The sequence below is a fragment of the Miscanthus floridulus genome, chromosome 9, assembly GCF_019320115.1.
Source record: "Miscanthus floridulus cultivar M001 chromosome 9, ASM1932011v1, whole genome shotgun sequence".
NCBI lineage: Eukaryota > Viridiplantae > Streptophyta > Magnoliopsida > Poales > Poaceae > Miscanthus > Miscanthus floridulus.
The window spans coordinates 104,503,058-104,529,102 of NC_089588.1; the positions used below are offsets into that span (position 1 = coordinate 104,503,058).

At 42.6% G+C, this 26,045-nt stretch overlaps 1 protein-coding gene across 1 annotated transcript; it reads left to right on the plus strand.

The window, feature by feature from the left end:
* The first annotated feature begins 219 nt into the window (after window positions 1-219).
* Window positions 220-8,546, plus strand: LOC136482521 (uncharacterized). Its single transcript, XM_066479726.1, has 16 exons — window positions 220-453; window positions 558-878; window positions 1,004-1,147; window positions 1,254-1,340; window positions 1,449-1,486; window positions 1,572-1,613; window positions 1,897-1,959; window positions 2,806-2,847; window positions 3,200-3,289; window positions 3,489-3,626; window positions 5,422-5,517; window positions 5,611-5,706; window positions 5,961-6,053; window positions 6,170-6,280; window positions 7,268-7,386; window positions 8,164-8,546. Exons 1-16 carry the CDS (start codon window positions 317-319, stop codon window positions 8,215-8,217), a joined length of 1,671 nt encoding a protein of 556 aa, XP_066335823.1. The 5' UTR covers window positions 220-316; the 3' UTR covers window positions 8,218-8,546.
* The last annotated feature ends 17,499 nt before the right edge of the window (window positions 8,547-26,045 follow it).

Here is a 26,045-nt window from a genome sequence, read left to right on the forward strand (position 1 = left end):
ACATTTAGACTTCTTCACCTCCATGGGCCACGCGTCCATCCTCGTTGTCGGGCCCGGGCATCCGTTGTGGTGGGCTGACGGGCCAAGAGCGCGCGCGCGAGGGCCGAGGAGAGAGAGGGAGGCTCCGGGAGGCTCCGAGGAGAGATAGAGAGAGTTCGACACGGATATATATGCCCCGTCCTGCGCCTCTTCTCATCTATATACTACCAGTACCACCACCACCGTGCCGTGTCTTCTTCTCAAATCGAAACCCAAACTAATCCCCAAACCGATTCGCTCCCGTGCAGCAATTTCTTGTACCATCGTCGGCGCCGCGATGCCGATCGCCACCGAGTCCGGCGAGAGCAGCAAGCTCTTCACCGCGGATGCGGAGTACCCTTGCGTGCGGCGGCTCCGTCACCGCCGCCTCCTCACCTTCCTCTGGCTCCAGGGCTACGAAGCCGCCCTCGGATCGTACGCATACGCACGCACACCATTCTCTCTCCCCTCAATCGCCTGCTGCTCTTGTGTATCTTGACTTGCTTGACTGATCGTGCGGGTCGTTGATGGCCGTGCAGGATGGCCGCCGACACGGACGCATGCTTCTCCGTCTGTCACCTGCGGCGCTTCGTGGAGCGAGGCCAGTGGAAGTACGCCGTCGAGTACCTCCTCCGCTTCCTGCCGCCGGGCCTGGACAGCCTGGGGCTCGAGGCGCAGGTCCTCCGCCGCTTCCTCGTCGCGCACATGGCCATCGCCAACATCCTCGACGACACCAAAGATGGTGACATTCTGGCCGCCAGTTACACCAAGTACCGAAACCATGGCAGTTCCGTCCGTCACGGCGCCATCAGGCTCCGTTCCATCATGCTCACCGCACTCCACGCGAAGCAGCAACTCAGGTGGGGATTGGATCTCTGTTTTGCAAAAAAAAAAAAAAAAAAAAAAAAAAAAAAAAAAACACTAGAAAGTTTCTTGTTCTTGTGCTTCAAATCAAATTAATTCCTGTCCCTAACACATGTATTAGGGCCTCCTTGGACTGGGAACGCGTGAGGCGCATGGCATCTGAGATTGTCGATGAATTGGCGTATAGGACTCCAGAGCTCAAACACATGGTACTGAAGCCGGGCGGCCCAATGAAGCCACACAATGTACTTCCCATTGGATTCAGGTAAAAAAAAAAAACTGAAATATCATCTTCTGCCTTTTACGTATGTACTATCTTGCCAATTTCTTACTCCGCTTGTGTTCTGGAATTTTGTTGCATTCTTTGCCAGTTACCGCCGCAGGTGTCCCCATAAGAAGCAATCCCTCTGGCCTAAGGCATCTTCTGTTGCCAAGGGCTATATTCGGAAAAGGAGCAGGTTGGTACCTTTGCCGATGGCTCCTTGCTCAACACTGCACTGCTGTTTCTCAATAATCTTCTTCCCCTTACTGCATTCACATTCACATGCCCCATCTACTTTTTGCAGCCTGCTTTCTTCAAGTTGCTCTCAAGAACCACGCGATGGTATAATACCCTTCTTTTCGTTAGGAGTCATCTTGTCATTCCCCAGCTTTGTCATCTAGTAATAATGTATGCTTTGAAATGGCAGCTATGTTAGACAAGGCAATGAGCATGGTAGCTGATGCTGTTGGTAAGAACTAGTCCATGCTCTTATTACAATTGATGCTAATGTGTGCGTTTGCCTTTGTGCGTGCTCAGCTTTGTCTTGATTCTTTCTTATGTTGAACACACCTGTAAGTTGTGATCCCTGTTGCAATTTACGTCATGAACTGTCCTGTACTATAACAGATCTGATATATTTTACCTCTTCTGTTACTTTGTCTGGGATTGGGCTATGTGTATTCATTTGGATATATATTGCGAAACATCTCTTGTGGTAATATCCACTGACCATAAACTTTTCTGACCTTCAGATAAAAGTTTAAAAGCTGGTATATGTCCAAAGCTCAATCAGGAGCATCCTCTTCAGCCAAAAGGTAAATTCAGGCCTCCTCAATCAGGAGTATCTGTATGTTGAAACTATGTCAAAAAGCTGTTGATCATGCCTCCCATTCAAATGTAGTTTTCCCTACTACTAGTTTTCCTTCCTGACACCTCGTGTTAATGCTCTGCAAAATTATTACTAACACATCTCACTTTAACCCTCTGTATTGACTCCCTAAAATTTAATCTTGTCCCCATTTTTACACAGAAGAAGAATGCATGCGTGCATTTTCTTAAATGCATATAGAAATAATTCAATGTATTTTTGACAGTCTTCTGCATAAATGGAAGTCTTCTGCATAAATGGAAGCATCATGTCAACTTTGGTGGGTGAGGTTCAGATGCTATGAACCCACCAGTCCTAGGTCCTTGATGATCAGATTGATCTCTTAGGGACGTGAATATGTTTGTTGGTCTAGCGTGTTCACATGGTATGCATCTGGTGTGCAGATTTGTGCCCTTTCAGATACCACGTTCTATTTGCTGTTGAGGTTGTGACTTGCACAAAACATTCTGTTGTGACCTTGTCATTTTGTTCCTGGACACATTATTCACCCTTTTCTATCTATAGAACTTAAATCAAACGATCCATGATGATTAAGATTGCAGTGTTTTTTTTTATCAACGGAGTGTTTTATTGGTTGCTCCACACCTTGTACATGTCTCAAAGTGTTGCAAAACAACAATTTGGTCTAATGGCCTTGTGAGGCTTTGGTGCGTTGTTTTACATGTGTTCATACTTCTAGATATCTGCTGTCAATTATTACCTCTCTTGATATCTGCTATCAATTTTGATTTTTAACCACTCAACTCGTTAACTATGGCTGTCACATTGGCAGGCCCTGCAAAAAACCCTGGGATACCATCAGTGTTAAATGCAAGTAAGTTTACAAAGCCTGTTCTTGAAAAATCTGCTGCTGCAGTTTCGCAAACTATGCTTGATACACAAACCCTGCTAGAAACTTCTGTATCTCATTCTTATCTCATTAGTGGAAAATGCAGGTTAATTGGCAAGCTGTGTGACAATGTTAAGTGGCCCATTCTCGGGGTCTATGTTAAATTTTGCATTATTTCATTTTTTTGGCTGCTTCATATTTTATGCCTTGTTTCGGTGTGCATGATATTTCAGAGCGACACTAGTGTAACATCCTTGTGAAACCTTGATGTGTTTGTTTGCTCTTAATATGTATCTTAGCTATAAGCTGCAACTTTTAACTGTTCAATTTGGTTCAGGTGCTACTGTTGCTCCAATCGCAGAGACTACGTTTGGCACCTTCCCTGGCACTGCTAATATCACTGGGATGCCATCAATGGCAAATGCAGGTAAATCGACATGTATCTGTGTTACGAGCACTGCTACTTCAGTTTTGCGGAATACTTTTGGTCTCAACTGCTAGAAACTCAGGCATCTCATCAATTATAACAACAACAACATAGCCTTTCAGTCCCAAGCAAGTTGGGGTAGGCTAGAGTTGAAACCCCCCAAGAGCCCAAGTCACGATCTCATCAATTATAAATGCAGATAAATTGACGAGGCATGTGCTAAGTTCTGGTGTTCCATTCTCAAGGATGATGTTTGGTGCTCCAGTTTCGCAGACTATGTCCAGTAGCTTAATAACCCCTGCTAAGACTTGTAGGATCTCTTCCATTTCAAATGCAGGTATACTTATTGAACACTCCTTTTATGTAAGCTTTTATTGAACATGCTTAAGGTCGTCATATCATGACAACAATCTGCCTGCACTGCTGAACTAATATTACTATTTGGTGAGAACAAGTCTCAGTAATGCATAATGATATTTAGATCTTCTATGTTTCAACTTTGTTATTTGATTTTATATGCTGCTTTGTTGTCATCATACTACTTTTGGTTCCTATGAGAAGTTATTTTTCAAACAATGTTGGGTCCTTTTCCGTAGTCTTGAATTTTCTAGCTGCTTTTCCTTTATTTTCTTGTTTTTTATGCCTTTGGTAGTTCAGGATTGAATTTTGTAATCAAGTCCGGTGTAGTACATTTTGGTGCCTTGACAAACGACACCAAAACTATGGTCTCATTTGTGAGAGGAGCTGGTAATTTAGTTAAGCACTAAATCCATATATTACTGACCTCGTTATAGGTGATTAATCTCTGAAATATATCTTGTTAGTTGTTAGTGAACACAAAACGTTCAGTTTCAAATGCAGGGTTCAGTAGTTACTAGTTAGTTGCCATATGCACCATTGACAGTGAAATACATATTGAAGATGTGTGGTGCATCAGTGCTTTTCATACTGCTGGTTAATGGTTGCCAAATGCAATTAATCCTAAAATTTAATCTTGCCCTCATCTGCTCTAGAACTCTATGAACATAAGTGTTTATATATTCAGTAGCCAGCTACAAAATAAGTTATTCTGTAGCCACCTCCATTTACAATAATTTTATATACTAATTTACGATAATGTCAATACATATTTACGATAGTTGGGTTACTATAACACATGAGTATATTTACCATAACGTTATAGTAAACCACTTAGTAAGGAGTTACTATAATCTCATAAATTAACATAGTAATTATCGTAACTCCAAGTGGCTACAGAATAAGTTATTTTGTAGCCAACTACATGGTAGTTAGTGTGTGTGTATATATATATATATATATATATATATATATATATATATATATATATATATATATATATATAAAATCAAGATTAACACCTAAAATGCATAGGAATGTTGTTATGGTAGTGGGACCAAGCCTTGGGGTGGTGTGGTCCAGTTTGTTAGGACATATGGATGATGTTATCCAGTTTGTTCGGAAAGGGATAAGATTAGATTAAGTCAGGATATTTGCTTAGAGGATAAGTAGTTCATCTCTATAAAAGAGACAAGTCATGTATCGATTAGAGAGAGACAAGAAGAACCCTAAAAGCAGTCAGAGCATCTGTAATGCATCTGTACGACTTTACCATATCAAATCAAATATTTTCTAGTACTATGATATAATAATTCAATATCTTTTAGTACTAAATGATGATAAAGTAATGGTCAAATTTCTGTTAAATAGCATCCCTGCTAACTTCCCCCCTTTCCATTTTTTTAAAGGAGGGAGTAATTAGTGATACAATTAAGTGCCCTCGCCTCAACTTCACTCTAGGCCAACTAAAAATAGTGGTGTGCCCCTGTTGCTGGCACATTCTTTAGTGACCTAATTGCTTTGTTCCTATGCACTTTGTTTGGCCTTTATAAGTAACTTCTAAAAGGTCTATTGTTTAAGTTTTCAGTTATTTTATTTAGTTGGCCGCTTCACATCTTGCTCCTGCTTAACATGCACGATAATTAAGAATCCTCCATTGTAAATAATTTGTAAAACATTTATTGTTTAAGGTTTCCAATTATTGATTATTGATGTGTTCTCCTTATTATGTGCCCGGTCGTCTGCCACCTTTTTAACTTCTCAGCTCATTACAGGTGCTACTGTCGCTCCAGTTACTCTGTCTATGTTTGGCACCAATACCATGGCTGGCCCTGCTAGAGATCTTAGGATGCCATCAGTGGCAAATGCAGGTAAAGATCTATTGTTTATTGATGTGTTCTCCTTCCACTTATTAAGTGCCTGGCCGTCTGCTTCTTTTTTATTAACTTCTGAGCTCATTACAGGTGCTACTGTTGCTCCAGTTACTCAGGCTATGTTTGGCACCAATACCATGGCTGGCCCTGATAGAGATCCTAGGATGCCATCAGTGGCAAATGCAGGTAAAGTTCTACTCCCTCTGTCCCAAATTAAGATTTTTATATTTTTCTAGATACATAGCTTTTGATATGCATTTAGATATACAGTCTATAAATACATAATAAAACAATGTATCTAGAAAAGCTAAAATGTCAAATAATTTGGAACGGCGGGAGTATTTTTTTAAGGTTTTTTTTTCCAATTATTGATGTGTTCTCCTTCCACTTAATAAGTGCCTAGTCCTCTGCTACCTTTTTAACTTTTCAGTTCATTACAGGTGCTACTGTTGCTCCATTTACTCAGGCTATGTTTGGCACCATGGCTGGCTCTGCTAGTGATATTCCTAGGATACCAACAGTGGCAAATGCAGGTAAATTGACAAACCCTGTGCCATAAGCACCTGCTGCTCTAGTCCTATAGAATATATTCGGTACTTGACATGCCTTGCTAGAAACTGTGTACCGGCCTCATCAGTGACAAATGCAGGTGAACTGTCAAGCCATGTTCAAAGTGCTGGTGTTCCAGTCTCGCAAGCTGTGTTTGAATGCTTAACAAACCATGCAAAAAATTCCTTAATCTCCTTGATGAGAGATGCAGGTAATTTTACTGAACATCATTGTTTATATACCAGAAAGGGACTTCATGTGCACAACTAATCCATTGTATTCTTAGTGAAATCAAGATTTTTTTTATGACAATAACTATTTCTTGTGTCTCAGTTCTGTTAATTCAGTTCTGCTTTCATTCCCTAGGGAAACTTTTTAAACAATGTGCTGCATGACTATTTTCTGAGCCCTGAATTTGTTAGGCATTTTATTCTTTTGCCTTTTTTATGTCCTTATAATTATAATAATTTCAGGATAGCATTTTTTTTCCTGGGGGCTCCTCCTTGGGGCGCTTGTTCATTTGAAAACTATACATGTCCTACAAATTTTGGATCCCATTAGAAATGGAAGAACGAAGTATAATTTTGAACTCTTTCGTTTTATGTCCTATAAAAATCCCATTATTAGAAATGAAAGGAAATGAAGTTTTGGACTCTTTCCTTCTAAAATTTGTTCTCTTGTCACAAAATCTTGCTGTTGTGCGTTGAGAGAACATTATACATAAAATAAGTATATGCCATATATAGGGTGTTATTAGCTAACCTAGTGATCCTTTATGAATAATTGGGCCAGGACAAGATTAAGCAGTTGCATTTAATGCTTCGCTTGGGTTATATAGCTATTTTGTGCCCTTTTTACATGTTACATTATAAACGTTCTATCCTATATACCTATATATATAATATTGAAGAGAGAAGGGATTCTTCCATCAGTTTTTTACTTCCCACAATGTCCTCGCGTCTCTCATTGTCTGGTCTGAGACTTGGACTCCCGCCCCATAGTTGTAGGGGCTAGTGCATGCTTCTCAAATATTTTCTTCACCTTTGATTCTTGAATCTTTGGTAATAAAGAGTATTGGGTGTAAATTCAAGGAGGCATTGTACCCAGATATGTAATTATTTGTTTAGCTGACCCTTGATGATTCTAATTCTTCGCAGCCACAAATAAGCATTTATGACTCGAGATGGTTTTATTGCAGAGAATTCACACCAGAGCAACAGTGCAAGGAATAATACAAGGGAGGAGATTAATTCGGATGAGCAGGATCTTCATCCAAAATGGCAATGGACCACTGGGGCATTTGTTGAAGCAGATCTGGTAAATTGCTGGCCTTTTGTTGTCCAAAATGTTTTGTTCTCGCAGAAGCTCAATGAGTATGCTTTCACCAGCTGATCGGGTGTGCTGATTTTCTCTTAATAATGAAAAAAAAATGTTCTTGAACTTCAAATATTAAGTTAGTTTGTACATAACTTGATAGCTCTAGGGCCTGCTTGGTTGCTGGCCGCACCCTGCCACGCTGAGGTGCTGCGGGACCATAGGCCGTTTGTTCGGCTTACCCCATATTCGACTTGTTCGGCTTGTTTTTTCAATCGGAACAGTATTTTTCTCTCACAACAATTCAGCCGGAACAGTGTTTTTCAGTCAGTTTTAGCCAAGATTCAGACCAGCGAACGGAGCCTAACAATGCCTGCTTTTTTATGTGGCGCCGAAGTCTGGGCGTGGACAAGTGCTGCTGACAACCAAGGAGCCCCTTATTTTTTCTATTTCAAGCTTCATATAGAAAAGCAATCCTGTACTGCACCACCTTCATGGCATGCTTTGATGCTTGAAACGGAACTAAGTTGCACTATTGCCAATGCTTTTACTGACACATGCTTATCGTGATTTGTTTTAGTTTTGTATACGATGAACTTGGTAGGATGCTTGCTAGGTATAATTTGTGGCAGGAATAGTAGCTCATTCTGTAGCCACCTAAATCATTTGGAATTTGGACAAATGTGGTTTGCTTCAAAACATAACATGAACTTGAGCTATAAAAGATGTTTCTGTAATCTTTTGTATTATTATCAAGTTATTAAATGCTTTGTTGGACAGGCCGATTACTTGGAAGGTCCATCTGAGATTGGAACTGAAGCTCGAGATATTTGAGAGGCCGATCGAGACTGCAGATCAACCAAGTGCTGCTAGATAATTTGCTATTTGGTCAAGTTGTTTTGTTCCTACTGACACTTGGGTTATGTCAGCCTTATGCAATTCTCGTGTCTCTGCTGTGTATCGCATGAAATAAACTATTATAGACATACCTATATACAATATATGGAGTTGCATGCTGCATGTGTTGTGCTAGATCTCATTTGGTGTTCTTTTTTGTGTGGAAAAGGGACAAAAATAGAATTACATGGAACACTCAATTGTATTTGGTGTTGGCTGGCGCGCTCAGCTGTTCCCAACGCGAGTGCGTTTCTTTTGCTTGTGTGTACGCGAGTGCGTTTCTTTTGCTTGTTTGTTTTGGCTGGGTGGCAGGCTGCCGGGTGTTCAACTCAATCGTGTGATTTGATATATAAGCAGCTCTGTGCAAGTGATGTCTGATTCATGCAGTTGTGGTGAGCGTGTTCTTGAAGTATGTATCGCCTTTCCTATTTAGGCCCCGTTTAATTCCACCCAAAATCCAAAAATTTTTGCATAGTAACCGTCACATCGAATCTTGCGGCACATGCATGGAGTACTAAATGTAGACAAAAAAAAAACTAATTACACAGTTAGTCGAGAAATCGTGAGACGAATCTTTTAAGCCTAAATAGTCCATAATTGGACAATTTTTACCAAATACAAACGAAAGTGCTACAGTAGCCAAAAGCCAAAAATTTTCGGAACTAAACACGCCCTTATTAGGACCGTCTCGAGAGTTTCAATCCTGAATGATGTGATTTATTTCTTTCTTCTATGTCTTATAGACCCAAGGCAACGTTGAGTACGGAGTGATGCATGCATGGTTATAGGTTATCGGGTTGTGGCCCATGCATGGAAATCAACGGAGGTTATAGAACGCCTTGGAAAAGTTCTCTTACCTCCGCTAGATAGCTTAAAAAAAGGGCCGCAAAAAACTGGAAATTTGTTCGGTGTTATTGTCCAGAACCGTGCGTGGCAGGCGCACGTTGCAAACCTTTGTTACGAGTACGAGACCAAGGGTCCTTGGAGCGGCAGCTCCAAACCGGTGCGAGTTGAACGTGTAATGGGCGGCAACCCAAACCAGTCTGTGAGTTCAGTGTGTAATGGTGTTGGCTGGCGCGCTCAGCTGTTCCCAACGCGAGTGCGTTTCTTTTGCTTGTGTGTACGTTAAACGCGTTATAATGGTAATGGCAATGGAAAGAACAGGGCAACGCCCCCAGTAACGCCTTAAAGCATATTCGGGGGCAGTCTAGTCTTTAGCGTCTGTACGGATCCATTAGCACTAAAAAATTACAACTAAAATTAGTACCAGTGGATTTAAATAGATCTGCTAATAGACCTGCTAATTATTAGTTTGAGGGCTGCTATCTATTAGTAGTTTTATTAGTAGGTTTGGAGTTGTTAATGGGTGCTAATAGTTCATATGTACCTTCAACTCACTATCCAAACACCTATTAGCCAGTGGATCTAAATAACCCCTGCTAAAAATCAGCTAGCTAAAAATTAGCAGCTATTAGTTATTAGCCAGCTAATTTTTAGTGTTACCCTGTTCGGCTGGCTGGAAAAACGGCAGATGTTGATGCTAATGCTGATTTGTTGTGAGAGAAAAACACTGTTATTTCGCTGAAATGGTACGACTGATAAGTTCAAGCGAACAGGCACTACTACAGAAATGAGATCTAGTCCCGGTTGGGAACTAGCTCTACTCCCGGTTTTCCAACCGAGACTAGCAATCCGGGGTTAAAGGTGTTGTTCTTTAGTCCCGGTTTGTCACAACCGGGACTAAAGATCCTCCCAGCTTTAAAAAAAATAATGCCTTCCACTGCTGCGCCCTGTGAGATTCGAACCCAAGACCTCATGCGTAGCTTACCACCCCACCTACACAACACATCTAACAATAGATGGGATGCTTTCCTTTTGAACTAACCCATCCGGGGACCTTTAGTCCCGGTTGGTGTTACCAACCAGGACTAAAGGGTCCTTTAGTCCGGGTTGGTGTTACCAACCGGGACTAAAGGGTCTACCTTTAGTCTGGGTTGGTATTACCAACCGGAACTAAAGGTTGGAGGACTTTTAGTCCTGATTTAGCCGTTGGGCAGGGACCTTTAGTCTCGGTTGGAGACACCAACCGGGACTAAAGGCATTCTAGTCCTGAGGACAAAAAATGCCGAGGCTAATGCCAAATTGGGACATCGTTCTAAAGTCTGTTCTCTAGTAGTGAGGGTTGTAAACATGCCCTTAATCGCTCCGGGCTCAACCACTCCCGACACGTTGGGGGTGCCACGACGGCATGGCCGCCTAAAGTCCCGATGGGGGATGGGTCGTCCCTGAGTGAAGGACCCATGGGCGAGCTTAAGCTATCTCGCGGGGGGGTTCACCTTCCTGTTCTTAACGAGCACCTTCGCCGCTTAGGCTAGTCTCAATAGAAGTTTCATGTTCTAATTTTCAACACTCATATCTTGGAAACAATACAAAAGAGTTTCATCCCCATTACATCTCTTCCATAAAACTCTATTATCTCTCTTCATCAATATAGTATCATGTCAGTATATTTAATGCACATGAAACTCTCATAAAACTCTATTGAGATTGGCTTTCGTGATCTTCACTGGGGCCCTTTGATGGGAAACTTGCGGAGGGGAATTGAAGGTGAGGCTAATTCATGCGCTATGGTCGCTACAATGGAGCTGCTAGGATGGCCAGGCACCGTGGATGTTCTTGGATGGGAATGCCTGGCCCTGATCATCAGACCCTCCATTGGTGATTACATGGTAACACAGCGATCAGCAACCCAGCGCCACAGATGAAACCAACCGATGTCAAACCAGAGATGCTTTCAATACAAGAATGTAACCACCAACCATCTCTTCATCAAAACATCCATCCATCCACGGTCACAAAAATCCCAATAGCACCTAGTTGTAGCAGCAAAAACCCCGAATAAAAGAAATATACTTTCTAAATATTCCATAGCTCTAATGGATTTTTTTGGACGAAAGAGCAATGAAATGAGCACAACATATGCACACACCAGACCGTTCTTTAAATAGACCAAACTTTGAGAGGAACAAAAGTGAAAGAAGTTCAAAGAGAAAGAAAAACATACAACAATTACAAAGACACAAATACAAAACCTAGCTGAATATATGTTAAAAATAGCAACAAATCTTTTTCATTAAAGAATATCAATGACTGTCAAGTGACTACTACACCTGTCAGCGACCAAACAACACATGCAAACTATAAAAGTTTTCCTCACTAATAAAATAATTGGAGCAAAAAAACGGAGTTAGTACATTCATAGATGACTCATTGGTACGCTGCTGATACTCCTGCAACATTTAATTATAATAAAAAAATGAGAAAAAACAAAGTTAGAGACAGCTGCAAAACTTACATCGTAATTTTAATCAATTTCAAATCACTGTAACCGATTGATGCATTATGTAGCAATACAAAAGCTTACAACCGAGTGAACCTCAGAGTTACAAGTTGATAAGACAACAACTTACAAAAACAACAGCTAACACAAAAAAGAAAAATGTTGCATTTCACAAGTAAACAAAACATGTCAAAACAACTAACACATACTAGTTACAAATAAAATTTACTAATGAATACAAACCACGGTTCAAACAAAAAATATCATAGTGACAAATAGATACAAATTTACAAAAGACCATTTTATTAATAGAAAACTTCAGTGAGTCACATTTCAACACACTACTAAGCGTACAATCACAAAAGCCCTCATGCTATATAAACACCAAAAGGAATGTGACGAGTACTAGGACGTCCACGGTGAGCAAGGATGTGGCGTCAAATCATGAAACCTCTGCCAACAACACCTCCAGTACGCTACATCTTCCATCTGGGTACACTCCATATGGTGAACAGATATGTATGGGAAGCGTGGGAGAGGCGCATCACACCATCTACTACGGAAGAAGAATGATGGCCGGTTGCATTATGTGTTACATATACAAAACCTCTTTCATTGTTGAGCGCCGCCACCTAGGATGCTTCCATGGTAACATAGTCATCAGCACCACAGCGACTCACATGAACAGAAGCAATGTCAAACGATGGATGCTTTTGATCACATGGATGAATCAGCAACCATGGCTTGCCCTTAATGACCATCACCCCTCAATCGCAAAAATTCCACTAGCACCTAAAAGAAAAGCAACCCCTCGACTGCGCCTACATGTCGGCAGAAGCCAATCTTGAAAGACCTATCCCAGAGCCGCAGAAATTGAAGAAGCAGTACCATGACAACAAATGCAAGCCCCGCTACAACAAAAAAGATATTTTTTGGACAAAGGCTGGGTGGAATGAGAACAACAGGTGCGCACCAAGACACTACTTAAATAGCCCAACCATACACAATGTGAAGGGGAAACGAGAAATAAAGATCCGTAAATTACGCCGGAATAGCAAGACACGAAATAAAAGAGCAATGAAAACGAGGCACAAAATACAACCACAAAATGTGAATGAAAAAAGTTGACGGATCAATACAAAGATAAATATAAGAGTAAACATATATATATATATATATATATATATATATATATATATATATATATATATATAAACAAAGCTTACAAACGTGAAATATCACACTTACAAAACAGAACAAACAACACAAAAAGTACATCTAAGAGCAATCATATGAAAAAAAAGACATACTTATTACAAACGTCTGGATTCTTCCTTAATAACAAAATAAATAAATAAATAACTCCTAGTACATAAACATAAACCACATGCAGAACCGTAACAAAAATCGTATCTTTAAAATTTTCATTTAGATTTAAAAAAATAAAAACAAAACAAAACACATATGCAAAAGATTAAGTAAGGAGTACACATTGCATGACACTCAATGAATGCTGCTCCCACTGCAATCATTACTCAGCAACACATCAGAAGACAGCGACAAAATGAGACGTTCAAAAATTTCCTAATGCAAATCTCTCAATTACATTCACAAAATGACTCATTGATAGACTGCTTGTCCTCTGCAAGATTAAACAAATAATAAAAAGAAGGAAACAAAAAAAAACCATGAAAAACACAGTTACACTGAGAGATAAAACTTACAACCCATTGGCAATCAATTTCATACTACTTCCAGTGACTATACTACCAATCATTGCATTATGTAGGAATAGAAATGGTTACAAATCGAGTAAACCTCAGAGCTACTAATAGTGAAAACAACGACTTACAAAACAACACTCACAAAAAAGGTTCCATTTTATAAGAAAACGATACGAATTAGAACAAAGTTTATCACACAGTTTGAATAGAGTATGGATACAACAACCAACATATCACAGTTAAAAATTATATACAGTACAGGCACATCAAGCTCTTCTAATGTTCTGAACACACTGATAAAAACAACATGCACTAGGATGTCCACAGTGACCAAGGACATAGCACCATGTCACATAACATCAACCAGCAATTGTCTCCAGTACACTCCATCGTCGTCCTTGGTGCACTTCAAATGGTGAACATATATAAAAAGAGAAGCATGCGAGAGGTGCACCGCGCCAACTACTTCGGAGGAAGAAGCATGAACGGGCACATTATATGCTGCAGAAGCTTAACCTTCTAGCCCCGCACCCACCAAAAGCTGCTCTGATGCAAACATAGCCATCAGCGTCCCAGCGGCTGCCATAAAGACCAGCAATGTCGAACAACGTATGCCATTTGTCAAATAACACAAACAAATAGATATCATGTGCATTGCAAACTGCGATAATAATGAAATTGAAAACCTACCAGCGGCTTAGAACAAAAAATGCATCGATCCTTATTTGTGCTACCAGAGACCTCACTGACTAATTAGAGATATACTGTGAGGAAGAACTAGATGTCTGGTACGTAATAATAAAAAGAACAAAAGAGATGAAAAAATAGAAAGAACTAATGCTTAATTATATACGATGTCATTAGAGGTTAATATACGGAAAGGATAAGAAATTAAAGCACAAATAGTATTATTATCGAGCTAATTAAACTATGAACTAGCTAATTAAGAAGGTATAATATAGAGGGGGTAGTGTCGATGTTTTACCACCGGCAACCCGTCACGGGGTACCCGGGACGGTGATTTGTTCGGAGGGGTATCGGCGTTTGCAGGAACTCGGTAGTAAACGCAGGGAGACAACGATTTATACTGGTTCGGCACGCCGGAAAATCACGGCGCCCTACGTCCAGTCTGGTGTGGATAGTATATTGCGCCCTGCGCTATTTGTTGTGGTTGTGAGTTCTGTCGGTTATGTCTGTCGCTGCCGATCTAGGGACCCCTGCCCTCCTTTATATAGTCTAGGAGAGGCGGGAGTCCTAGTCGGTTACAAAGTAGAGATCCTAGTAGGATTATATGTAACTAGTTCTAGTAGGATTACATGTAGGGAATCCTAGTTGGACTAGGTCTTCTTCTCTCTTCTCTGTGGGAAACCCCATGGGTCCCGTATCGACAAGCCCCCGAGCATCTCATGGATGAGCTTCGGAAGCCTTCTTGTTCTTCTTGGTCTTCGTTGAGTTGTTGTAAATCCGTTCGAGGTTCTTCTTGAAGTGAAATCTTGAGATGGTCTTCTTTGTCTTTTCTTCGGCTGATGTGCACTTTTAGATAAAAGTGCACTCAGTGAGTGTAGCCCCCGAGCCTCTTGCTTGTTGGGACAAGAAGCCAGAGGGTCCCTTTAGTCTTCTTGGTTGCTCCGAGTTCTTTTTCGGTGGGTGCAATTTTTCGCAAAAATTGCACTCACTGAGTGTAGCCCCCGAGCCTCTTGCTTTTGCTTGCAAAAGTTGGAGGGTCTAGATTCTTGTCTTCAAAAAAATTTTGGGGTTATGTATCCCGCAGCCCCCGAGTCTTCTCCGAGTACTTTTCTTTAGAATAGAAATCGGATGAAGGGTCTTGATGTGTTGTCTTTGTTGTAGTCTTGAGTACTTGTATTCTTGGTCTTTCATCCTTGAATTCGAGCCCCTAAGCGTAGTTGAAGCGAATGCCGAGCCCCCGAGCTTAGTGTTTGACTAAGCCGTGATGCTCTTCCGAGTTGTTTTTATTCATCCAGGTCATTTCTAGACTTCTCTGGTTCTTGATGTACCTCTTCCAGGTTGTTTGCACTTCGTCCAGGTTCTTTCTGAACTTGTATGTACCTTATCCGGGTTGTTTTCTGATTTGACTAAGTCGTGATGCTCTTCCGAGTTGTTTTTATTCATCCAGGTCGTTTTCTAGACTTCTCTGGTTCTTGATGTACCTCTTCTAGGTTGTTTGCACTTCGTCCAGGTTCTTTCTGAACTTGTATGTACCTTATCCGGGTTGTTTTCTGATCAATCCGGGTTCTTCCTGAATTTGTCTTGGTACTTGCAGCACCTCTTCGGGGTTGTTTTATGATCGATCCGGGTTCTTTCTGGATTTGTCTTGGTACTTGCCGTACCTTGTCGGGGTTCTTTTTTGATCAATCCGGGTTCTTTCTGAGCTTGTCTTGGTTCTTGCCGTACCTCATCGGCGTTCTTTTTTTATCAAACCAGGTTGTTTCTGGACTTGTCTGAGTAAAATAGCTCTCAAGAGCGTATTTTTCCCGATCTCATGGTATATATGTAGCTCCCTTGGTTCGTGGCCGCGTTGTTGATCGCCGCAGCCAAGTTGCTGGGTATTTCGGACGAGTAGTTGGATACCACGTCCGAGCAGTTGGTTGTAGACATGTCGAGCATCCGGAATTCGTCACCGACTAGTTTGTTGGTTCTGAGTAGTAGTCGAGGTAGTCATTGAGCATCGCGGCGGAGTCGGCGGGTTGTTGTAGTGGTAGCCGGAATTCGTCGTCGTCGTGGAGTACTCAGAGAGTGTTGCGCTATTACCGGGTTGTCGTAGTGGCCTGCTTGCTTCCAGTCGGATGGCTTGCTTGTTGGCCAGCTAGAACAGCTTGTCGACAGGAATGTACGTATCATGTACGAGCCTTGATATGTACGTGCGTGCACATACATAAATAGTGCACAAACGCCTTGGCCTTGCCTGCTTCTTTGGTCGTTCGTCTTGCTTCATGGTCAGTCCTCCGTATCCGAGTTGATCTTGATTTTGTACCGTTCATGCTGAGGTCTTCGTATCCGAGTTCATCTTAACTTTTTGCATTCATGCAGACTCGGTGTACTTTTGTCTAGCCTGCAGCTTTGGGTTTTCTTGTGTGCCTTCCTCTTTTTGGCTTGGCTTCCGTATCCGAGTTGTTATGTAGATCGCGTGTTCTTCTTGCTTAAATCGTATCCGAGTACTCGGACTCCTCGGCCGAGTAGTCAGTCTTGGCTTGCTTGTTATCTGTCTTGATGCACGGTTGGACATCTCGTGTGTTCGAAGCAGTCGGACATTCGAACGGACAGGTTGCTATCTTTGGTCTCGGACGGCTTGCTGCTCGTGGCTTGGTTCTGATTTGGCTTTGATATTTCGGAGTTGTAGATGTGATGACAGCCTGTATATGACTTGACGTATGCTTGCACCTTGTTGGATCGTTCGTGTCCCATCATGATTTATGTGTCCATTAAATTGATGGCTTCCTCATTTGCATGCATGCAGATCCGTATGTGCATGTGTATTCAGTGTATATATGCATATATCTTAATCTTTTGCTCGCTATTGCTTCCCAGATGTCATATGTGCATGTCGTGGTTGTACTCTGCCCTGTAAACAACTCTGTGCGTTATCCTGACGAAATCCCTCGATTTGTCGAGTACTTTTCTTTTCTTCCTCTTTTGTGATCCGTCGAGTGCTTTGTCCGCGCTATGACTTGTTAGATGTAGATCTTTGTGTTGACAACCTTTCACCTGCGCTATGTAAAACGACTCGGCATAGAATGTTGCCTTGACAAACTTCGGCATCCGAGTGCTTTCTTGAGTGGCGCTTGTGCTTTTCTGAGGAAAAAGTATTCCTATCTGGATGTAGCCCCCAAGCCTCTTGCTTTTCGGAACGAAGAGCTGGAGGGTCTTTTTAAGCTTAATTTCGGTTGACTAGTTTTAGGTGTTAGCTTTTAGCTACCCTCATCGGCGGGCTTAAGCGTCTTTTCAGCTATTTTGCTCTCGGCCGGGATGCTCAGGCATGTTTTCAGCCATTTTGCTTTTTGTTTTGGGTGTTAGCTTTTAGCTACCCTCATCGGCGGGCTCAAGCGTCTTTTTAGCTATTTTGCTTTCGGCCGGGATGCTTAGGCATGTTTTTAGCCATTTTGCTTTTTGATTCGGGTGTTAGGTTTTAGCTACCCTCATCGGTGGGCTCAAGCGTCTTTTTAGCTATTTTGCTCTCGGCCGGGATGCTCAGGCATGTTTTCAGCCATTTTGCTTTTTGTTTTGGGTGTTAGCTTTTAGCTACCCTCATCGGCGGGCTCAAGCGTCTTTTTAGCTATTTTGCTCTCGGCCGGGATGCTCAGGCATATTTTCAGCTATTTTGCTTTTTGTTTCGGGTGTTAGCTTTTAGCTACCCTCATCGGCGGGCTCAAGCGTCTTTTCAGCTATTTTGCTCTCGGCCGGGATGCTCAGGCATGTTTTCAGCCATTTTGCTTTTTGTTTCGGGTGTTAGCTTTTAGCTACCCTCATCGGCGGGCTCAAGCGTCTTTTTAGCTATTTTGCTCTCGACCGGGATGCTCAGGCATGTTTTCAGCCATTTTGCTTTTTGTTTCGGGTGTTCGCTTTTAGCTACCCTCATCGGTGGGCTCAAACGTCTTTTCAGCTATTTTGCTCTCGGCCGGGATGCTCAGGCATATTTTCAGCCATTTTGCTTTTTTGTTTCGGGTGTTAGCTTTTAGCTACCCTCATCGGTCGACAACTTGCTTGATGTAGTCGAACAGCATGATGAAGTCGTCGGACAGCTCGTCCGAGTTGTTTGCTGATGAGTTTAACCAGACGAGTGACTGTCATGTCGAGTACTCGAAACAACTCGGAACGTGTTGCCGGGTTCCCAGAATTTGGTTGCTTGCTCGTGACTTGTCGGCTTGCTGTAGGTGGTCTTCTCTTTATTGACCGTGTAGCTTGTATTTCTTGACCTTCTCTCGTATGAGCATGTCGTATGTATAAATCAATGCACAAACACCTTTGGCTTTGCTTGCTTGCTTCCTTTGTTAGCTTCTTGCATGTCCGTGATGTATTCGTATACGAAGTCGTAGCAGTACAATTTGTTTCTAGATCAGAGTCATCGGACGGATCGCTCGCTTCAGGCCTGGACTACTTCCGCGCTTGATGTAGTCGAGTTCTTTTGGTACGACGTCGTAACCTGATATTCCTCTGTTCTGCACTGATTCGGTACTTGTCTTGGATAGAATTGGCTCTGGACTTGTACGAACTTCTGTTGCTTGTTCGAGTAGGAGTAGGACTTGTTTCTGGGTTGGACTTGAATCCGCGTGAAGATGAGCTGTATATGTGCATGTCGTATGGATGGTGACGTGTGATGTAATTCCTTTGGTAGAATACTTGCTTGCCGTGTGGTGCTTTCTTGCTTGCATGCTTCCTTCCTTCTCTTGCTCGTGGCTTCAAAGCAATTTGAAACGTATATGTATACGCAGTTGTATACGGTCTTGGACTCTTGGTGGTCGTATCTGAGTGCGGCTCAAAAACTATTTCCATAATTGACGCTTGCTAATCCCTTTTGGTTTGTACGGTGACTTGGTTGACTTTTGCAGGAAATCCTTGTTTCTGCGTGTTGCAAGCTTGCTGCTTTACAGTGCTTGCGTTCCCTGACAGGTTCCCGTGCGGGTGCCACATCTATCTGTGGTCGTTGAGGCCGAGAACCCTGCATCTGGTGTTGATCGGAGTAGGACCGGTCGACTTTCTTCTTCGAACGATGGTGATGATGAGTGTGAACACGGCGAGTTGTTGACAAGATCGACTAGAGTTACGGCGAGTTGTCGACGGGAGCCGACGAAAGTCGCGGCATGTCTTGATCTTAAGGTCCACCGAGCTCTCGAACGCAAAGCGCCGAGAACCCCTACCTGGCGCGCCAGCTGTCGATGTTTTACCACCGGCAACCCGTCACGGGGTACCCGGGACGGTGATTTGTTCGGAGGGGTATCGGCGTTTGCAGGAACTCGGTAGTAAACGCAGGGAGACAACGATTTATACTGGTTCGGCATGCCGGAAAATCACGGCGCCCTACGTCCAGTCTGGTGTGGATAGTATATTGCGCCCTGCGCTATTTGTTGTGGTTGTGAGTTCTGTCGGTTATGTCTGTCGCTGCCGATCTAGGGACCCCTGCCCTCCTTTATATAGTTTAGGAGAGGCGGGAGTCCTAGTCGGTTACAAAGTAGAGATCCTAGTAGGATTATGTGTAACTAATTCTAGTAGGATTACATGTAGGGAATCCTAGTTGGACTAGGTCTTCTTCTCTCTTCTCCGTGGAAAACCCCATGGGTCCCGTATCGACAGGTAGGAAGGTTGGGGGGTTGCCGGGCCCCACTCAACCTCCCCTTCCCTCCGCCACTGGTCGCCGGAACCCTAGCCGTAGGGGCAGACACCGGTTGAGCACGGGTGCGGTCGGGCGCGTGGAAGTGAGCGTGCGGCGCAGGGTGCGGGCGTCATCGCCTGAACGTCTCCTCAATTTTCAGGTGACTGAGATGTAGGAAGTGTGATAAAAAAAACCGTAAACGTATAATATATTATGGGATAGCCAGAGTAGTATATGATGTGTTTTGGGTTAATCCAATAACCCAAAGAAAAACCATAAAGACCACTATATCTTCATCGATACAGCTGAAAAGATAAAAATGATTATTAATGTCATGCGACGTTCATTTTCTTCACAAAGTTTGATTCCTTAATTGCAGTCTCGTGTGGCACGCCGCGACTTAGAGGTTATAGCACGACATCGGTGGAAAATAAGCCAGCACGATCGAGGCGCCACAGCCGCACCAAACTCTATATATCCACAAAAAATATCTAGATTATCAGTTTTTTTTTTTGAGAAACATCTAGATTATCAGCTGCGTGCAGCAATGCAAACCCAACCAAGCATTCCAAGCAACCACAAGTACGTACGGCTTCTTCCGTTGGGCTGTTTTTTTTTGTTTGTTTTTTTTTTGCATGCCTCTGTACGTAAAAGTTGTGTTGGGCCTTCGGCTTCTCGGGCCTCACATGCATGGGCATGGGCCGGCCTCTATGGTATATGAATGGGCTAGGAATTTCACATGTCAGCCTAGTTGAGGTAGATCGAAACCTGGGCTTTACCGGTCTCTTCTCTTGGAATTAACATAGCCTCTGCGAACGACAGCACGTACGCGATAGAAAGCAGAAGTTCAGAACGTGGATGCTTAGCACCAGTTTGCGACGGGTGAACACAAAATTCTCTGGCAATGGAATCGTGCTGTACTGTCAGTCTGTCACGTTTTTTTGTCATCGTTGTGGATTTGTTTGCTTCTAGCTAGGCTATCCGTTGCCTCTTTACTGTGTTCTTTCCTACTGCCCAAGACGCCGTACCTGTGGGACTCATATCGCATCGTGCGATGACCCTGTCATTTCAGAGGGAGGTGGTAACAATTATGCAGGTTGTTAGCGAGCAAACTTGCGAACAAACGAGTTAACGAACATGTGAACCAACCATATAACAAATATGTGAACAAATGAGTTAATGGTTGTGTTTTTTTTTTGACGCGGACTGGGGTTTTAATGGAAACGGGGATCCCAATCTTCCGTCAGAAAATGATAACTATCACTGTGGCAGATAATGACACACCGATCCGGCTTTAGATTGAACACTACAATCTTAGCACCACAACTCCTCTGATTATCAACCGAGACACGGATCCGGTTGACTTCGCCAAGAAGGCTCATCCCTGCCTGCGCAACGAAAAACACAAGCAAGAATAAGAAAAAAAACAACCAAATTGCAGATTAATGATTAATCTCACGAAGTTGGGGTCTCCCAAACCGATGAACGGCGAAACTGTTCTTGACAGATTAATCTAAGCAAAACCCAAAACCTAATGATGGCGGCGGCGTATAATTATAAAGGTCTTAGGGTCGTCGCCTACCCTGGACGCGGCCCCTAATGGGCCCAAACACGATACACGGTCTAACAGACCAAAAGACGGTGTCGCAGCACCCTGATAGATTCTGGACACTGACTTGTTTCGACGATTTCTGTTGATTCTGAAGGGCTTTTGATGTGAGACCACTTGGATTGTCTTTCTTATCAAATTAGCTTTTCAACCATATGTGGATTGTCGAAAACGGAGTCCGGATGCATCTTAAGTGACCAGTTTAAGGCAGACTAGTCTTGAAGGCCAAGGCAGACTCGAACTTGAGTTGCTTTGGGCCTCCACCTCGGGGGCTCAAACCGAATTAGCCTCGAGCCTCCTTCTTGACTTGGACACACTTGCTGGCCTCCTACCCCTCCATACCATGCACCAAACATGGTCATATGCATGGGTGTTATGTCCTCATCATCCTCCACATCTTGACGAAAAGCCGTCATCGGCGTCGATTGTACTTGAAACTGATCCCGCATAACACAAAGGAGAATGGGGTTGCGAAGACAAAGGGATCTGAAATAATTATGAGAAGGAACATGACCATGTTTCTAAGTTTCTAGCATGTCATCTCGGATAAAAATTTCAACAAACATGTAGACTCCATGATCCGAATGCACACGATGTATGTCAACACTGTCCTACAAAAGATTAGAACTAATCAAAGACAATGTAGAAATAGATGGTCTTGCAGATATAGGTAGCAACCAGCAATGCTCCCCTTCTTGGAAGTGAACTTGTTTCTTTGAGGAACATGAGAAAATATTTGTATTATTATGGCTGCCCTCTAAACGATCATAATCTTGTACAACAAAAGGAGAATTGATATTACTACGAACATATACTCGATGTATCTTATATTGTCCTTTGTTGTTATATTTGCCAATAACATGATATATGTGTTTAGAAACCAAGGTAAATTAGTATATTTAAAAAGGCTCTCCTCCAAACAATCTAGGTTACACAAAACATCAAATTCAATGTAACCTAAAGTATGTAAAGAAGACAACAGTTTGAGCTCATTGGTTTTAGTAGCAATATAAATAATATGTTTATTTTCAGCACAAGTGATTGGTTCCAAAACATGTAAAACTAAAGCATCATCAACCAACTCATCTTTATCACAAGGAACATCAAGCAAATTATCATAGGACAAAGATAAATCAGGGGAGGGTTCCACTAACAATTGCTCTATAATAGCATGGTTTATGAAAAAATTTAGTACATTAAAATAATTCTCACCTTCCATGAGTGTAGCACCATGGGCATTACCTGTATTTTCAGTAGGAGTAATAGGTGCATTGTGTAGTGATAGTTCTGAATTTGCATATGAGGTTGTGAGGTCCTCATTTTCTTCCATGTCATTCTCTCGCTTATGTACATTATCCTATAGAAGGTTAGTCATAGCAAGAGGAATAACAACAGACTCTTCCTCTAAATGGTGCACCTCAACATATGAAGTCAAAACAGGAGGTGGATTAACAAAGATTTCTCGCATAAGGAGTTTCATATCATTCCAAGTTTGAGGTTTATCAGAAGGATCTAAAGACTCCCACCAAGATAAAGCAGAATGTCGCAAAACACTACCTGCATTTTTTACCTTCCTCCTTGGACACATAAAGCGAGTAGCAAATATGTTATCTATGACAATTTCTCACTCTATGTACTCATCAGCACCTATACCATCATAAGTCGGTGGATACGAACAACCTGTCATTGTTAGAAGACAACAAAAGACAACACAAAAGTATTATCCCTATCAACTACTTAGGTTGTGGACAAGGAAAAACAAGGCACTCAACTCTTAAGCGTCTTACCACGGTCTTACAAGTGTTCTTACCAAAGCAACATGCGGTGTAATCGGCCGGCGACTGTGATACCGTTGTAGCTTGAGTGTAACAGTTGCAAGGCGAACCTGTACTTGATTAGAAGAAGGTGGAGCTTGGACAGGGATAATATAGTAGCAAGGAATAGCAATAATTTAATTTAGAAATTGCAAGATTGAAAAGTAGTCCCAAGCTAGTCTATGCCGCTGGCCTAAACTCGTCCTAGACCTCGTTCAAGCAAGCAATACAATACAACTCAGCATAAGGACTCAAAAGGATGCAAGCACTTCTGAACTTTTTTTTACTTTCTTTTTCTTTCCTTCTTTATTTTTTTCTCTTTTTTTAGGTGCGGCATTTTTTCCCTTCTTTTGGTTTTTGCAACTCTTTGCCTTTAACTCTTTCTTTTTTTACTCAGAAAAGTGCTGCAAAAATAATTGTAAATAAAAATATTACGAAGCTGCACTGTAGCGTGATCTAAACTCTCGGCCAGCAAAGCAATATCAGCTGTAGGACTATCTAGGCGTGGACACCCTAACATGAACTTTCCTTTTGGATTAGCGCAAGGAAATACCAAAGATATGCCCAACAAGGATCACAACTAACCAATAGTAGAAAATCTTGTGTGCATATTATTTCCAAAGGAGACAATAACTGCCAATTAATGCTTTTCCATCTTTCTAACTATGCACAAGAATAATCCACCAGCTACAACCGTGGAGATCAGATGAGATATCCTTTTTAAACGTGGAAATAAGGATCATGATAAAGATTTGTACTATATGTCTCTCTCAACATGACTTATTCTTTTCCCTCAATTTGCTCACGTAACAACCAACAGGGATGCAAGATTTGGCGAAAAAGAACAAACTATCACTACACTAGAAGACAAGACTTGACACTAGACCAAGAACAAGATCAGAACAAAACGAACACTAAGACGCGGCGAGGGACGACAGTTCAATAAAGCAAACTAAAATTAAAAAAATTACAAAGGCACAACGAGGCTATAGGACAAGGAATTTGTGATGGTATATATTTTTTTAGCTTTTTGTGGACTCAAGATAAAGCAAAAACAGTAACAATCTAATGGGGGAAAAATAAAGTTATACCTAACAGGCAACAAGGTCTCTAATATCACTTGATGTAGACAAGGTCCGATCTTCCGATAGGTATGATAGCATCGATTGGTGGAGACTCGACGTTCACGATCTAGGCTTCAAACCAAGACTGATTCAGACCCCCACAACCATTATACCACTGCCTCATTGGTCATCAACCACGCGAACGCGATTGACCTCGCCGAGAAGGCTTTCCTGCAAGCGAATCGAGAACACAAGCAAGAACGGGATGAACGCAATCTAAAATTGCAAATAAATATGAGGCTTATGATAATGAGAAGGAGTTCAAGTCTTTATTCGAAAGGACTAATCGCCACAGGTGAACAAGATCAAGAACAGGGGCCCTGGTTCACAGCAAGCAGCCTTGGCGACATAGTTGCAGCAAAACGATACTGTTTCACAAGGAAATTAAGAACTAAACAAAACCTAAAACCTAATGACGGTGGCAGCGTATGATTATAAAGGTCTTAGGGTCATTGCCTACCCTGGACGCGCCCCCTATTGGGCCCAAACATGATACACGGTCCAACAGACCAAAAGACGGTGTCGCAGCACCCTGGCAGATTCTGGACACTGACTTTTTTCGACGATTCATGTTGATTCTGAAGGGCTTTTGACGTGAGACCACTTGGATTGGCTTCTTTATCAAATTATCTTTCCAACCATATGTGGATTGTCGAAAACGGAGTCCGGATACGTCCTGGGTGACCAATTTAAGGTAGACTAGTCCTGGAGACCGAGGCAGACTCGAACTTGAGTTGCTTTGGGCCTCCACCTCGGGGACTCAAACCGAATTAGCCTTGGGCCTCCTTCTTGACTTGGACACCCTTTCTGGCCTCCTACCGCTCCATACCATGCACCAAACATGGTCATATGCATGGGTGTCATGTCCTCATCAGGGGGGGGTAAAAACCATGTGTCCAGTTAATTTTGGAAAACCAGACTAAAGCCAATACAAAAACCCCAGCATAAGGGCAAGGTCGTGGCATGTCCACAAATACACCAAATAGAGAGGTTGTGCGAACAAACAATATGACTTACGTGTGAACCAACAAGTTTATAAACGACAACTTAACGACATAATAGAATATGGCGCACTACGTGAAAAACAATTTGTAGCAACGGAGCTTTTTTTAGGGGCGGCTGGTATTGGAGCCGCCCTATAGTGGCGTGCTCGTGCTCTTGCACAACAGCCGCCCCTATAAATGGCATAGTAGGAGAGGCTGGTAATACGAGCCGCCCCTACAAATGCGTCGATTTGTAGAGGCGGCTGGTATGTAGAGGCGGCTATTACCAGCCACCTCTGTTGTGTCCATTTGTAGGGGTGACTGAATCACCAGCCGCCTCTGTTGTGCCCATAGTTTTCTGACCTTGGATTTAAGATCAGACGACCCTTATTGCACCCACAAAGTGTAAAAGAGGACTTCCCTGCTGAAACCCTAGACACAAATCACTCCTCTCCTACCGCCGCTCTAGCCTCAAATCTACCGTGCCTCGGTGCCTCCCCACCACGCCCCTCCCCTCAGCTCACGTCGCACGCAACGATGGCATGAGACCAACCAGCTACCTCCACCCCGCCACTCCCTCCCAAGCGCACGCCGTGCGGTCACTGCCCGAGGCCACGGCACTGCGGGCGCTCACCATAGCCGTGCAGTCTCCTCCACCTAGGTCAAGCCATGCGCTCACCGTCGTGATGGTTGTATCGCTGCTCGTGCTCACCATGGCATTCCTTGTTGGCGCTGGCTTCACCGGCCTCGATGGGGGCATAGTAGCTCCCATGGAGGTGGAGGGCTCTGGGTGGTCATCCAGTATCAAAACCTTAAGATCTATTGTGGAGGTTATGGGTTGTGGCT